Genomic DNA, 14,199 nt, shown 5'->3' with positions numbered 1-14,199 from the left:
GATAATAAGGGAGACTTCGTATGGGTTAGTCGGAGCTAGGAACAGTGTGTTCGGGTAGTTGCCGGTGAGGTAGTCATTTGGTGGGGTATCTGAGCTTGGGATTTTATTGGCAAGGTTTTGTCCTATAGTGGAGAAGAAATCATTGAGTCTGTTTGCTGTTTCTGTTGGTGGGAGTTGGGGTTCATCTGATTTTGCTAATTTTATTTCGCTATTTCGTGATATCTTTTTTGTTCCCAGAATTTCTGATAGGGTTTTCCAGGTCTTTTTTATATCACCTCGTAAGTTGGATAATCTGTTCTCATAATACAATTTTTTTGCCCTTCTTATCAGGGTGGTTAGGATTGACGAGTAACGTTTTGTTTGGTCTCTGGTCATGTGACCCATTCTGTACTGTTTTTCATATTGGTGTTTTGTATTTATGGATTTGAGAATGCTGGGTGTTAGCCAGGGACTGTTCAGTCTCTTAGCTGTCATCTGCTTAGTTTTTTTAGGGCAGTGCTTGTTATAGAGGTATTGGGTCTTTTTTAGAAAATTATTAATACATTCGTCAATATCTGTATTGATTTCTAGCTCAGTGTGCCAGTCAATGTTTGCTACTGCTGTTGTGAAGTTATTAATGGCTGCCTCATTGTGAAGTCTGAAGGTGACTTTAGTAGTGTCTTGGGGTAATTTACCAAGAGTTGTTATGAGGAAAGTAGGGTAGTGGTCTGTGGTATTATCTGTAATTATGCCTGATTTTAAAGGGGATATGGTGTTGGTCCAGATGTGGTCAAGTAGGGAAACACTAGTCTCTGTAACTCTTGTAGGTTTTGTTACTGTTGGTAGCAACATACAGTTACTCATTGTGTTTGTGAATTCAGTAACGTGTGGGTCCTGGTCTTGCAGGAGATTTATATTGAAGTCACCTGAGAGTAGTAAGTGATCTTTGTTCATGCGTGCATCAGTTATCATACTTCCTAGGTTTTGACTAAATTGGCTAATGTTTGACTGTGGAACTCTGTAGATGTTTATCAATGTGAGAGGTTTTTGTAGGTATTTGGATTTGAATTTGGCTATTATATATTCCCCATGTTCATCTCTTGTGCAAGTATTAGTGATACATTCTAGTTGGTCTGAGTAGTATATGGCTGTGCCACCCCCTTGTTGGTCTGGCCTACAGTTGTGTATGGCTGTGTAACCAGGAATGGCATAGACATCTGTACTATCAGGCTTTAGCCAGGTTTCAGTTAGTGTAATGATGGACATATTGGCATGTAAGGAATTTAGTAATGCTATGAGGTCATCGTAATGCTTGCTTAAAGATCTGATATTGTAGTTAAAGATAGTTATGTTGTTGTTGGCACTGAGAAGTGCCTTTGATTGTTCTGCAGTGTAGTAATTACAGTAACTGTTTGATTCATTTAAGTCATTAAATAAGAGGTTGGTATCAGGATCAATGCTTGTAATCATAAGATTAGTAGTGAATCTATAGGTAGAATTAAGTATAAAACAGAGTAAATAGTCTTAAGCTAAAAAAAATAGCACCTGAATTATTTAACAAATGTAAAATAATGAGCTAAGGTAGTTTTTTTTTTTTTTTTAAGCTAAAATAAAGGAGACAATATAAAAGGGACTAGTACAAATAAAGTGATGATCAAATAATGGAGCTTGGGAATATGATAGTAGGTAGTACTATAAAATAAATGAGTTTTGGAATATAATGGCAAAATTGTGAACTTGTTCTACTTTAGCACCTGAGAATAGCACCTTGATTATTTTAACAATTGTGAATGTATAAACTAGGGTAGTTATATAAAGCTAAAATAAAGGAGAAAATATATAAGGGACTAAAATTAAGTAATGGTAAACAAAGTTAAATGGACAGATGGTCACTATGAAATAATATTGGTTTAGGAGTAAGATCTGATTTGTAATATTAGATAAATTGAGCAGTTTATTGCACAATAAAAGTAAAAAAAAATGAGGTAGTTGGTACTAGCTAGCAAAAGATAGTTTTGGTACTTGCAAAAAAGTAATTGGAATATACACTAATTGCATACACAATGAAAAGTGACTAAAAAACAAGTAGTGATAAACAAAATTAAATGGACAGGTAAGAAAAATGAATATTATTAATTTGGAGTAAGATTTGACTTGTAATTTAAAATTATGAGCAATTAATAGCAGTAAGAAAGAAGTATAGAGTATTGGAGGTAGTTGGCATTAGCTAGTGATGAAAAATAATAAAAATAATAATGTACAATATAATAGTAACGTACACTATATGCACCACACATATATATGTATTAAGGGCACTTATCTAATCTGTTACAGAAATGTCAGCTTTTCTAAGGAAGGTAGAGAAATCATGTTCGTTTGAGATGGTATATTGTTGTCCTGTTGATGTTTTCCTTACTAGTATTTTCCCATCTCGCGTGAAACACTGATGTATTTTGTTTTCCTGTTTAAGTTTTCTCAGCCTGAACAGAAGGTTTTGACGTTTTTTTGTTAGACACTCATTTATGTACACTCCATTTTTCATTGTAATTGCTGATTTAATTAGGTCCTTTCTTTTATCGTATGAATGAAGTCTGATCATTATACTGTGTTTACTTCCTGGTTTTCCTAGCAAACGTGTTTCTTTGATTTCATTGTTTTGCACGATGACTTGTACGTGGTTCTGTATTATCCTGACAGCAGTTTCTTTGCACTGTGCTTGTGTTATGTCACTAGGAATGTGTGGACTGTTTATTATAACTGCATCAGACAACTTATCTTGTTCAGTTTTGTCGTCTTGGAAATCAAGGTATTCATTTAGTCGAGTGTGCATGTTCTGATTCCAGTCCTTGATTGCTTCTTCAACCTTCATATTTATTGTTGTTATTTGCTCAGTGTGACTGGCTATAGCTGCTTTTAGAGTATTTTCTGTGTCAACACTTCCCGATGTAATCTTCTCTTCAAGGTTTTGGATCTTATTCTTGAGGTTGGTTATCTTGGAATCTCGTCGCTCGAGTGCTGCTTTGATATCTTTGATTTCATTTTCTAGAGCAACGATGTAGTCCTTGATATTGTCAGGAATAATCATACCTGAGTTATCATGGATGAATCCTTTGAAGGGAGTGGAGTTGGAGGGGGAGTCAGCCATGTTTGTTGTTGTTGTTGTTGTTCCCTGGGTGGCGGCGGTGAGGGGGGTTGATGATACACTGGCGTCCTGCTGGGTAGACAAGTTGAGTTCTAGGGTCCTTGCTGTTATTCTTTTATTACTGGTGTTGTTTCTTCTTTGACGTGCGTACGGCAACAGCGGCGACTGCCGCCCACCCGGTATTCTTTTATTTACTCTAATTCAAAGGTTTCTTGCATTTTTCAATATTTTTCTTTTCCAGGTAACTTATGTGGCCTGTGAGACCAATGTAAGGTGCATTGTTCAAATATACACTCATTATTTACAACACAATAACAGAACAAACTTTATCACTATTAGTTTGTGTATACACTTTGTTTACACAAACAAACAATACAAAACAATGTTTATTACTATTGTTCCATAATATATATACATATGTACAGTCACTAAACACGTTCCTAGAACTGCTGCAGCTTGTGGAACTCTTTGAAACATGGGTATATGCAGAGGGGCACTTCACACTCCTCACACATAAAACGAGTGTCTCTGCGTGTTTGTGGGCGTTTTGTGGTATGCATACATACATAACACCTCTTCTGTGCATTTTTCTTGGCAGTAGTAGGAGGCAGTTGTATGGGGTAGTGATCACCAGGCCTCATACGAGATGACGTCTGTGGGCGCTGGTCTATTGCAGGAGTTGCTCCTTTGTACTTTGCAATTATTTGTCTGATTACTGACAGGCAAAATTCACCATATTTTGGTGTTTTGTTGGTCTTCAACTTGTATATGTTATAAGCATTTAGCATAGAGATATCAACAAGATGGAAAAAAAGTTTGATATACCACTTATAACTCTTGCGTACACAGTCTGCAAACCCAATCTGCATGTCACATTTGTCCACTAAGCGCATATTGAGGTTGTAGTCCATGACAGCTGCAGGCTTTAGAATGGGTTCATTGGTCTCTCTGTTGTCCCTGCCACTGGGTACCATTTCGTTTGTGTGAACTGATGTCAACAATGTGACATCACGTTTGTCATGCGACCGAAATGCCATGATGTCATTGGCAGCAAAGGCTTGCACCTCACCTCTGCGAGTGCCAGCGTCGAACCTTGGCATATGTTTGCGATTACCACGCACTGTGCCACACACGTCTGTCAAGTTCACTCGCAAGAAATCACTGAGTAAGGGGCTTGTGTACCAGTTATCAGTAAATAACATATGCCCCTTACCAAGATATGGTTCCATCATTGTTCGAACCACATCACCAGAGATACCCAATAACTTCATGGTATCTCTCAAAGTATTACTGCCAGTGTACACAATAATATCTAAAACAAGACCACTTCTGCAATCACACAGTACAAATAGCTTTATACCAAAGCGTTTCCTCTTGCTTGGTATATATTGCTTGAATGAGAGTCTTCCTTTGAATAAAATCAAGGACTCATCAATAACAAGCTTCCTGAAGGGATAAAAATACATGCAGCACTTTTGTTTCAGGTACATAAACACATTTCTTATCTTATATAACCTGTCGCTTCTGTCAGGCCTGGTTTTGTCTGAAAAGTGTAACATACGCAACAGTATCACCTATCACGATTGACACCTATAATGTCACTAAAACCTGGAGTTGAAATCAGGCGATCTGTTGTCCAGTATGTGGTGACAGTGTGCTTATACACATGTGGCATAAGCATTATTGTGGCAAAAAACAGGTACATCTCTGCCACAGTTGTCTCCTTCCACTTGTGTAGCCGTGATTTTGGTGAGAGAATTGTATTTGCCATGGTGTATTCACAGTATGTGTTGGTTTCCCTGACAATGATGTCCATCAGGGGTTCATCGAAGAATAACTCAAAGCAGTCCAGTTCACTGGCATTGTTCCCAAGTGGACAAGATGGCTTTATTCCACTTTGTGTTTCATCAAAGTCATGGGGACTGGGAACAAACTCGTCACCGTCCTGCCAATCCCAGATGCGGTCTGCTGGTGGGGTCTGGATATTGTACCGTGGTTGTGGCTGTGGTTGTGGCTGTGCAGGTTGTGGTGGTGCAGGTTGTGGCAGTGTGGGGTAGGGTGAGGCTGGTTGTTCTGCTGAGTCAGCCGCGTGGCTAGTAGCGTGGCCCGGTGATGGTGCCACATGGGCCGTGCCACCCTCACTATCACCACCACTGCCTCCTCCCTCACTGTCACCATTCATACCCATCGTTACAATATCGTCATCTTCACTATCAGGTCGTGGTGTTGGGCCACGGGATGTGCTCCCAGAGTTTCTCCTTCCCCTTGGAACAACATATGAAACACTACCAGACCGCATGCTACGTCGTACATACTGGCGCTTCACTGGGGAATATTCACTCTCACTGTCACTAGAACTGCTTTCAATGACCTTGAAATCACTATCACTATCACTATCACTATCACTGCTATCATCAGGGTGTTGTACACGACCAAATAGTTTCCTCTTTCGTCCTGGTACAGGCGAACGTGAACGTGAACAAGCCGGCACAGCACCAGAGGTCGAAGGTTGTGGGTCATCTGGGTTTTCGTCACTATTTACGTTATCCTGGGCACTTTTTTCGGTAACACTCACTTGAAAACCCTTGAATTCACTGTCGCTGACACTTTCATCGCTGTTAGAGCTATCACTTGGGAACAAAAGACCTCCAATCCGCCGAGGAGTGAGGAACTTCTTACCGAGAGGCATGGTGAAAATGGACTGACAACATGGCGTTCCCACAATGCACCGCTAGGTCCCAGATTTTTTTCACAGGGTGCACACCGACCACTGAGACCCATTCTCTCCCGTGTAGGCCTATCAGGCCTTTGGCGCTCGATTTGAAGCCGCTAGAATTTGTGCGTATAAATACGTCAGAAACATTGGCTCGTAAGACGTATTTATACGTCGGAAACAGTCAAAGGGTTAAAAAAAAAAATTTGTTTTCAAAATATTCGGAGCACTGGACGAGAGAACGTAGATCTACGTTTGGATAGTTAAGGGGTTAAGCATTGTTGGGAAAGTTGGAATAGTGGGTGATAAATATTGAGCTGCGTTCTTGTACAGTAGTGGCTGTAAATTAGTTAGGCTTCCTGCCTCTGACAGTGACCTCACACTTGTAAGCATGATCAATGAACATGAGGATGCTATTTGTTAGCCATGGGCTACTTAGTCTTTTTACTGTTATCTTCTTAGTTATAGAACAATACATAGTGTAGGGGCTTTGTATTTTTTGTAGATAAATACTGGCCTATTTGTTAATGTTTCCGTTGTCAGTAAACTTTTTGTGCCAGTCATTGTCACTCATTGCTGTAATGAAGTAATTAGTGGGTAAAGTAAATGTTAATGCAGTGTCAAGTGTGTTTTACACTGGGTAAAGTAATGGCAACTAGTGCAGTGTCAAGTGTGTTTTACACTGGGTAAAGTAATGACAACTAGTGCAGTGTCAAGTGTGTTTTACACTGGGTAAAGTAATGGCAACTAGTGCAGTGTCAAGTGTGTTTTACACTGGGTAAAGTAATGGTAACTAGTGCAGTGTCAAGTGTGTTTTACACTGGGTAAAGTAATGGCAACTAGTGCAGTGTCAAGTGTGTTTTACACTGGGTAAAGTAATGGTAACTAGTGCAGTGTCAAGTGTGTTTTACACTGGGTAAAGTAATGGTAACTAGGGCAGTTTCAAGTGTGTTTTGGTAAATTACTTCCAACTTTTGCCCATTCAGTGACTGTTTACTGGGTAATGGTTTAGTGTAATTTGGCCATACACTAGCCATTATTGGGGCAACAGTTGCCTCATTCAGTGTTGGACTGCAAATATTGTCAGTATATGGATTGCCACACTGTTTGACTCTGTGCTTCATGTACCCAAAATACATCTCCCTTGCAATCTCTGATACATTGTGTACAGATTCACCCATTTTATATTATTCTCACACTCACTTGGCAGGACCACCTGATTGACAAAACATGTCATAAACTAAAAATGTGTGAATTTCAAGTTTATTTAGTAAACTTTTGAGTAAACTAACATTTAACATCTCAGCGCATTAGCAAGAGAGAAGTTTAATGATAATATATTTTGTAAATAATTTTATTATTTGTTTTTCAGTGTTTATGAAGTGATTGTTTTAAAAGCTGTTGTCTTCTTGCCTCTGACTCTCCTGGTATGGATCCTAGTTCCAAGAAAAATATAATACATGGTACCTCTGTATCAGGTCAGAGATTAATTTATTTTTCTGTAGCTTTGTTGTATTGTTTATACTGTACAGTAGAAAAGTTATTGTTATATTCTCCTGTAGAAGAGTTAACCATTCTAGATGTTCTCATAAGAGCCAGGATAACACCCATTCACAAAGATGGTGATTCGTCTGATGTTAATGACTACAAACTAATCTATACCCTAACAGTATTTTTTTTTTTTTATTATCACACTGGCCGATTCCCACCAAGGCAGGGTGGCCCGAAAAAGAAAAAACTTTCACCATCATTCACTCCATCACTGTCTTGCCAGAGGGGTGCTTTACACTACAGTTTTTAAACTACAACATTAACACCCCTCCTTCAGAGTGCAGGCACTGTACTTCCCATCTCCAGGACTCAAGTCCGGCCTGCCGGTTTCCCTGAATCCCTTCATAAATGTTACTTTGCTCACACTCCAACAGCACGTCAAGTGTTAAAAACCATTTGTCTCCATTCACTCCTATCAAACACGCTCACGCATGCCTGCTGGAAGTCCATGCTCCTCGCACACAACCTTTCCTAGGCCGACCCCTACCCCGCCTTCCTTCCACTACAGACTGATACACTCTTGAAGCCATTCTGTTTCGCTCCATTCTCTCTACATGTCCGAACCACCTCAACAACCCTTCCTCAGCCCTCTGTACAACAGTTTTGGTAATCCCGCACCTCCTCCTAACTTCCAAACTACGAATTCTCTGCATTATATTCGCACCACACATTGCCCTCAGACATGACATCTCCACTGCCTCCAGCCTTCTCCTTGCTGCAACATTCATCACCCATGCTTCACACCCATATAAGAGCGTTGGTAAAACTATACTCTCATACATTCCCCTCTTTGCCTCCAAGGACAAACTTCTTTGTCTCCACAGACTCCTAAGTGCACCACTCACCCTTTTCCCCTCATCAATTCTATGATTCACCTCATCTTTCATAGACCCATCCGCTGACATGTCCACTCCCAAATATCTGAATACATTCACCTCCTCCATACTCTCTCCCTCCAATCTGATATCCAATCTTTCATCACCTAATATTTTTGTTATCCTCATAACCTTACTCTTTCCTGTATTCACTTATAACTTTCTTCTTTTGCATACCCTACCAAATTCATCCACCAATCTCTGCAACTTCTCTTCAGAATCTCCCAAGAGCACAGTGTCATCAGCAAAGAGCAACTGTGACAACTCCCACTTTGTGTGTGATTCTTTATCTTTTAACTCCATGCCTCTTGCCAAGACCCTCGCATTTACTTCTCTTTCAACCCCATCTATAAATGTATTAAACAGCCACGGTGACATCACACATCCTTGTCTAAGGCTTACTTTTACTGGGAAATAATTTCCCTCTTTCCTACATACCCTAACTTGAGCCTCACTATCCTTGTAAAAACTCTTCACTGCTTTCAGTAACCTACCTCCTACACCATACACCTGCAACATCTGCCACATTGTCTCCCTATCTACCATGTCATACGCCTTTTCCAAATCCATAAATGCCACAAAGACCTCTTTAGCCTTATCTAAATGCTGTTCACTTACATGTTTCACTGTAAACACCTGGTCCACACACCCCCTACCTTTCCTAAAGCCTCCTTGTTCATCTGCTATCCTATTCTCCGTCTTGCTCTTAATTCTTTCAACAGTAACTCTACCATACACTTTACCAGGTATACTCAACAGACTTATCCCCCTATAATTTTTGCACTCTCTTTTGTCCCCTTTGCCTTTATACAAAGGAATGCATGCTCTCTGCCAATCCCTAGGTACTTTACCCTCTTCCATACATTTATTAAATAATTGCACCAACCACTCCAAAACTATATCCCCATCTGCTTTTAACATTTCTATCTTTATCCCATCAATCCCGGCTGCCTTACCCCCTTTCATTTTACCTACTGCCTCACGAACTTCCCCCACACTCACAACTGACTCTTCCTCACTCCTACAAGATGTTATTCCTCCTTGCCCTATACACGAAATCACAGCTTCCCTATCTTTATCAACATTTAACAATTCCCCAAAATATTCCCTCCATCTTCCCAATACCTCTAACTCTCCATTTAATAACTCTCCTCTCCTATTTTTAACTGACAAATCCATTTGTTCTCGAAGCTTCCTTAACTTGTTAATCTCACTCCAAAACTTTTTCTTATTTTCAACAAAATTTGTTGATAACATCTCACCCTCTCTCTCATTTGCTCTCTTTTTGCATTGCTTTACTGCTCTCTTAGCCTCTCTCTTTTTCTCCATATACTCTTCCCTCCTTGCATCACTTCTACTTTATAAAAAACTTCTCATATGCTAACTTTTTCTCCCTTACTACTCTCTTTACTTCATCATTCCACCAATCGCTCCTCTTCCCTCCTGCACCCACTTTCCTGTAACCACAAACTTCTGCTGAACTCTCTAACACTATATTTTTAAACCTACCCCATACCTCTTTGACCCCATTGCCTATGCTCTCATTAGCCCATCTATCCTCCAATAGCTGTTTATATCTTACCCTAACTGCCTCCTCTTTTAGTTTATAAACCTTCACCTCTCTCTTCCCTGATGCTTCTATTCTCCTTGTATCCCATCTACCTTTTACTCTCAGTGTAGCTACAACGAGAAAGTGATCTGATATATCTGTGGCCCCTCTATAAACATGTACATCCTGAAGTCTACTCAACAGTCTTTTATCTACCAATACATAATCCAACAAACTACTGTCATTTCGCCCTACATTATATCTTGTATACTTATTTATCCTCTTTTTCTTAAAATATGTATTACCTATAACTAAACTCCTTTCTATACAAAGTTCAATCAAAGGGCTCCCATAATCATTCACACCTGGCACCCCAAACTTACCTACCACACACTCTCTAAAAGTTTCTCCTACTTTAGCATTCAGGTCCCCTACCACAATTACTCTCTCACTTGGTTCAAAGGTTCCTATACATTCAGTTAACTTCTCCCAAAATCTCTCTCTCTCCTCTACATTCCTCTCTTCTCCAGGTGCATACATGCTTATTATGACCCACTTTTTGCATCCAACCTTTACTTTAATCCACATAATTCTTGAATTTACACATTCATATTCTCTTTTCTCCTTCCATAACTGATCCTTCAACATTACTGCTACCCCTTCCTTTGCTCTAACTCTCTCAGATACTCCAGATTTAATCCCATTTATTTCCCCCCACCAAAACTCCCCTACCCCCTTCAACTTTGTTTCACTTAGGGCCAGGACATCCAACTTCTTTTCATTCATTACATCAGCAATCATCTGTTTCTTGTCATCCGCACTACATCCACGCACATTCAAGCATCCCAGTTTTATAAAGTTTTTCTTCTTCTCTTTTTTAGTAAATGTCTACAGGAGTATTATTATAAAAATAGTATTTGAGGAAGTAATTCACAAGCAAATTCACAACTCTTTGTCATTTTAGAATCAGACATAAAATAAAGGAACAAATAATGCAATATTAAAGATTCTTGGAACAATATTTAACATTTGAAAGAATATCATATTAGACGTTTTATTGATCTGCAAAAAGCTTTTGATGCTATTAACCACAGTACAGCATCTCCTCACTTAGCAACATACTTGTTTACCGACAACTCGGGCTTATGACAGGCTCTCTGACCTGGAGTTTACCTGGAGAGAGTTCCGGGGGTCAACGCCCCCGCGGCCCGGTCTGTGACCAGGCCTCCTGGTGGATCAGAGCCTGATCAACCAGGCTGTTGCTGCTGGCTGCATGCAAACCAACGTACGAGCCACAGCCCGGCTGGTCAGGAACCTGGAGAAGAGAGGAATGTAGAGGAGAGAGAGAGATTTTGGGAGATGTTAAGTGAATGTATAGGAACCTTTGAACCAAGTGAGAGAGTAATTGTGGTAGGGGACCTGAATGCTAAAGTAGGAGAAACTTTTAGAGTGTGTGGTAGGTAAGTTTGGGGTGCTAGGTGTGAATGATAATGGGAGCCCTTTGATTGAACTTTGTATAGAAAGGGGTTTAGTTATAGGTAATACATATTTTAAGAAAAAGAGGATAAATAAGTATACAAGATATAATGCAGGGCGAAATGACAGTAGTTTGTTGGATTATGTATTAGTAGATAAAAGTCTGTTGAGTAGACTTCAGGATGTACATGTTTATAGAGGGGCCACAGATATATCAGATCACTTTCTAGTTGTAGCTACACTGAGAGTAAAAGGTAGATGGGATACAAGGAGAATAGAAGCATCAGGGAAGAGAGAGGTGAAGGTTTATAAACTAAAAGAGGAGGCAGTTAGGGTAAGATATAAACAGCTATTGGAGGATAGATTTGCTAATGAGAGCATAGGCAATGGGGTCGAAGAGGTATGGGGTAGGTTTAAAAATATAGTGTTAGAGTGTTCAGCAGAAGTTTGTGGTTACAGGAAAGTGGGTGCAGGAGGGAAGAGGAGCGATTGGTGGAATGATGAAGTAAAGAGAGTAGTAAGGGAGAAAAAGTTAGCATATGAGAAGTTTTTACAAAGTAGAAGTGATGCAAGGAGGGAAGAGTATGATTTCCCCTATTCTGTTTATTACACTATACAGTGCACTACTGTATAAACATTTAGCCCTTAACCCGTAAACGGTCCAAACGTATACAGTGGACCCCCGGTTCGCGATACTAATCCGTTCCTGAGAGCTCATCGTAAACCAAAAATATCGGTGGTTAACGCTCTCGCTTCACACGGCGAGGGCCTGGGTTCGATTCCCAGCCAGAGTAGAAACATTGGACGTGTTTCTTTCCACCTGTTGTCTATGTTCCCCATCAGTAAAATGGGTACCTGGGTGTTAGTCGACTGGTGTGAGTCGCATCCTGGGACACTGACCTAAGGAGGCCTGGTCACAGACCGGGCCGCGGGGGCGTTGACCCCCGGAACTCTCTCCAGGTAAACTCCAGGTAAATAAGAAATAATGGAAATCAAATTAATCCGTGCAAGACACCCAAAAGTATGAAAAAAAAAACTTTTACCACATGAAATATTAAGTTTAATGCAATAGAATAGTAATTACAATAACAACAATAACAATAAATAACAATAAATAATGAAAGAATAATTGACACTTACCTTTAATGAAGATCTGGTGATGATTGATGGGATGGGAGGAGGGGAGAGTGTGGATGGTGTTAGCATTTAGAAGGGGAATCCCCCTCCATTAGGACATGAGGTAGCAAGTCCTTTTCCCGGGTTACTTCCCTTCTTCTTTTAATGCCACTAGGACCAGCTTGAGAGTCACTGGACTTCTGTCGCACAACATAACTGGCAGCCTCACCATGCCTAATCACACTATGTATGCCACTACGATTCTTAAATCTTTCAAACCAACCTTTGCTGGCCTTAAATTCACTCACATCACCACTAGTTGCAGGCAATTTCTTTACCAATCGTCATGCAACTGCCTAGCCTTTTCACAAATGATTGCTTGAGAGATGCTATCTCCTGCTATCTGTTTTTCATTTATCCACACCAATAACAGTCAACATTTTCTAACACTTGCGGTCGCTGTTTCGTAATCACCTTTTGCCAGAACAGCTTCCTTGATTGCCGTTTTCTTGCTCACTATAGTAGAGATGGTTGATTGGGGTTTACTATACAACCTGACCAGCTCCGACACACGCACTCCACTTTTGTACTTTGCAATTATCTCTCTCTTCATTTCAAAAGTCATTAGCACCCTTGGTCTCGAAGGGTTGGCACTGGGAGCTTTCTTGGGGCCCATGGTGACTTATTTTGCAAAAACAGGCACCAAAAACAGTGATAATATTGATAATATGGAATGTACCGAATGTATCCTTAGATGCGCGCACACTGGCTGGCTTGTAAACACTGGCACACACGGGGCAGTTCAGGCCACACATGGACACGTCTCGTACGAACCACATCTCATACCGGGTTATGTATCGGGAAGCGAGGCAAATTTTCTGCGATGTAATGCATCGGTTACCGGATTTATCAGATACACATAGCATCGCGAACCGGGGGTCCACTGTACGTATATGCATTTTTTCAACATTTGAAAGTATGTAAAAAAAGTAGATCTTCTTTTTTTTTTTTTTGCATTTGAAAATGTGTAAAAAAACTTTGATCTACTTTTTTTTTGTTATATTTGAAAATGTGTAAAAAAACGTAGATCTACTTTTGGAGTATTACACATGTGAACGTAGAGTTGCTTGGACCGTTTACGGGTTAAACTGTCCAAACATGGATCTACGTTTGCATGCATAGCACTCCGAACGTAGATCTACGTTCAATTTTACATTGTTTCTTATGTAAAAAAAAAAAAGTAGATCTATGTTCGGAGTGCTATGCGTGCAAATGTAGATCTACATTTGGACAGTTTAAGGGTTAAAAATACAGTGGAACCTTGATATGTGACCTTAATTCATTTCAGAAGGCTGTTCGAGTGCTGCTCCTTTAGAGTATTGAACAAGTTCTTCCCAACCAATTTTCTGTTTGGTTGGCTGTTATCACTAATTGTCGTAGGCCCCATGGTGACTTATTTATACAAATAATACAAAAAACACCAAAAAATGCAAAGAAACACGAAATAGTTTACAACGAAGTTCTGGCAGGTCGTATTTGTTTGGTCAAGTGCTGAGCTTTGTTTGAGTAGGGAACTGGTTGTATACCGATGTTCCATGTACACTAAAAATATTATAAACGGTGCGGAGGTGACATAAAAACAATATCAATGATAGTTGACACAAGCCCACTACCAATATAGTACACTTCCTGCTTATCGACAAATTTGTTTACCGACATGGTCTTAAGGACGAAACTCCATTGTTAAGTGAGGAGAGGCTGTACTCTCCTACTCGAGGTTAATAACTATAGACTCAGG

General features: G+C 39.9%; 1 protein-coding gene across 12 annotated transcripts in view; it reads left to right on the top strand.

The window, feature by feature from the left end:
• Hen1 (Hen1 methyltransferase) overlaps positions 1 to 14,199 on the top strand; it is a 371,894-nt gene that overhangs the window by 55,648 nt on the left and 302,047 nt on the right. For 10 of the 12 annotated variants that reach the window (XR_011393634.1, XR_011393633.1, XM_070097635.1 and 7 more), the window contains one exon: positions 7,207 to 7,312. The exons of the other annotated variants lie outside the window; for them this stretch is intronic. Coding sequence is in view for 8 of the 10 variants with exons in the window: in XM_070097635.1 (XP_069953736.1) it covers positions 7,264 to 7,312 (49 nt within the window). In the remaining 2 variants the exon portion in view is untranslated. The remainder of the gene's footprint in view (positions 1 to 7,206; positions 7,313 to 14,199) is intronic. 12 annotated transcript variants of the gene reach the window in all.

The sequence above is a fragment of the Cherax quadricarinatus genome, chromosome 58 (genome assembly GCF_038502225.1).
Source record: "Cherax quadricarinatus isolate ZL_2023a chromosome 58, ASM3850222v1, whole genome shotgun sequence".
Lineage (NCBI taxonomy): Eukaryota > Metazoa > Arthropoda > Malacostraca > Decapoda > Parastacidae > Cherax > Cherax quadricarinatus.
Note: the sequence above shows the minus strand (reverse complement) of the source record. Positions and strands in the feature narration are given on the sequence as shown.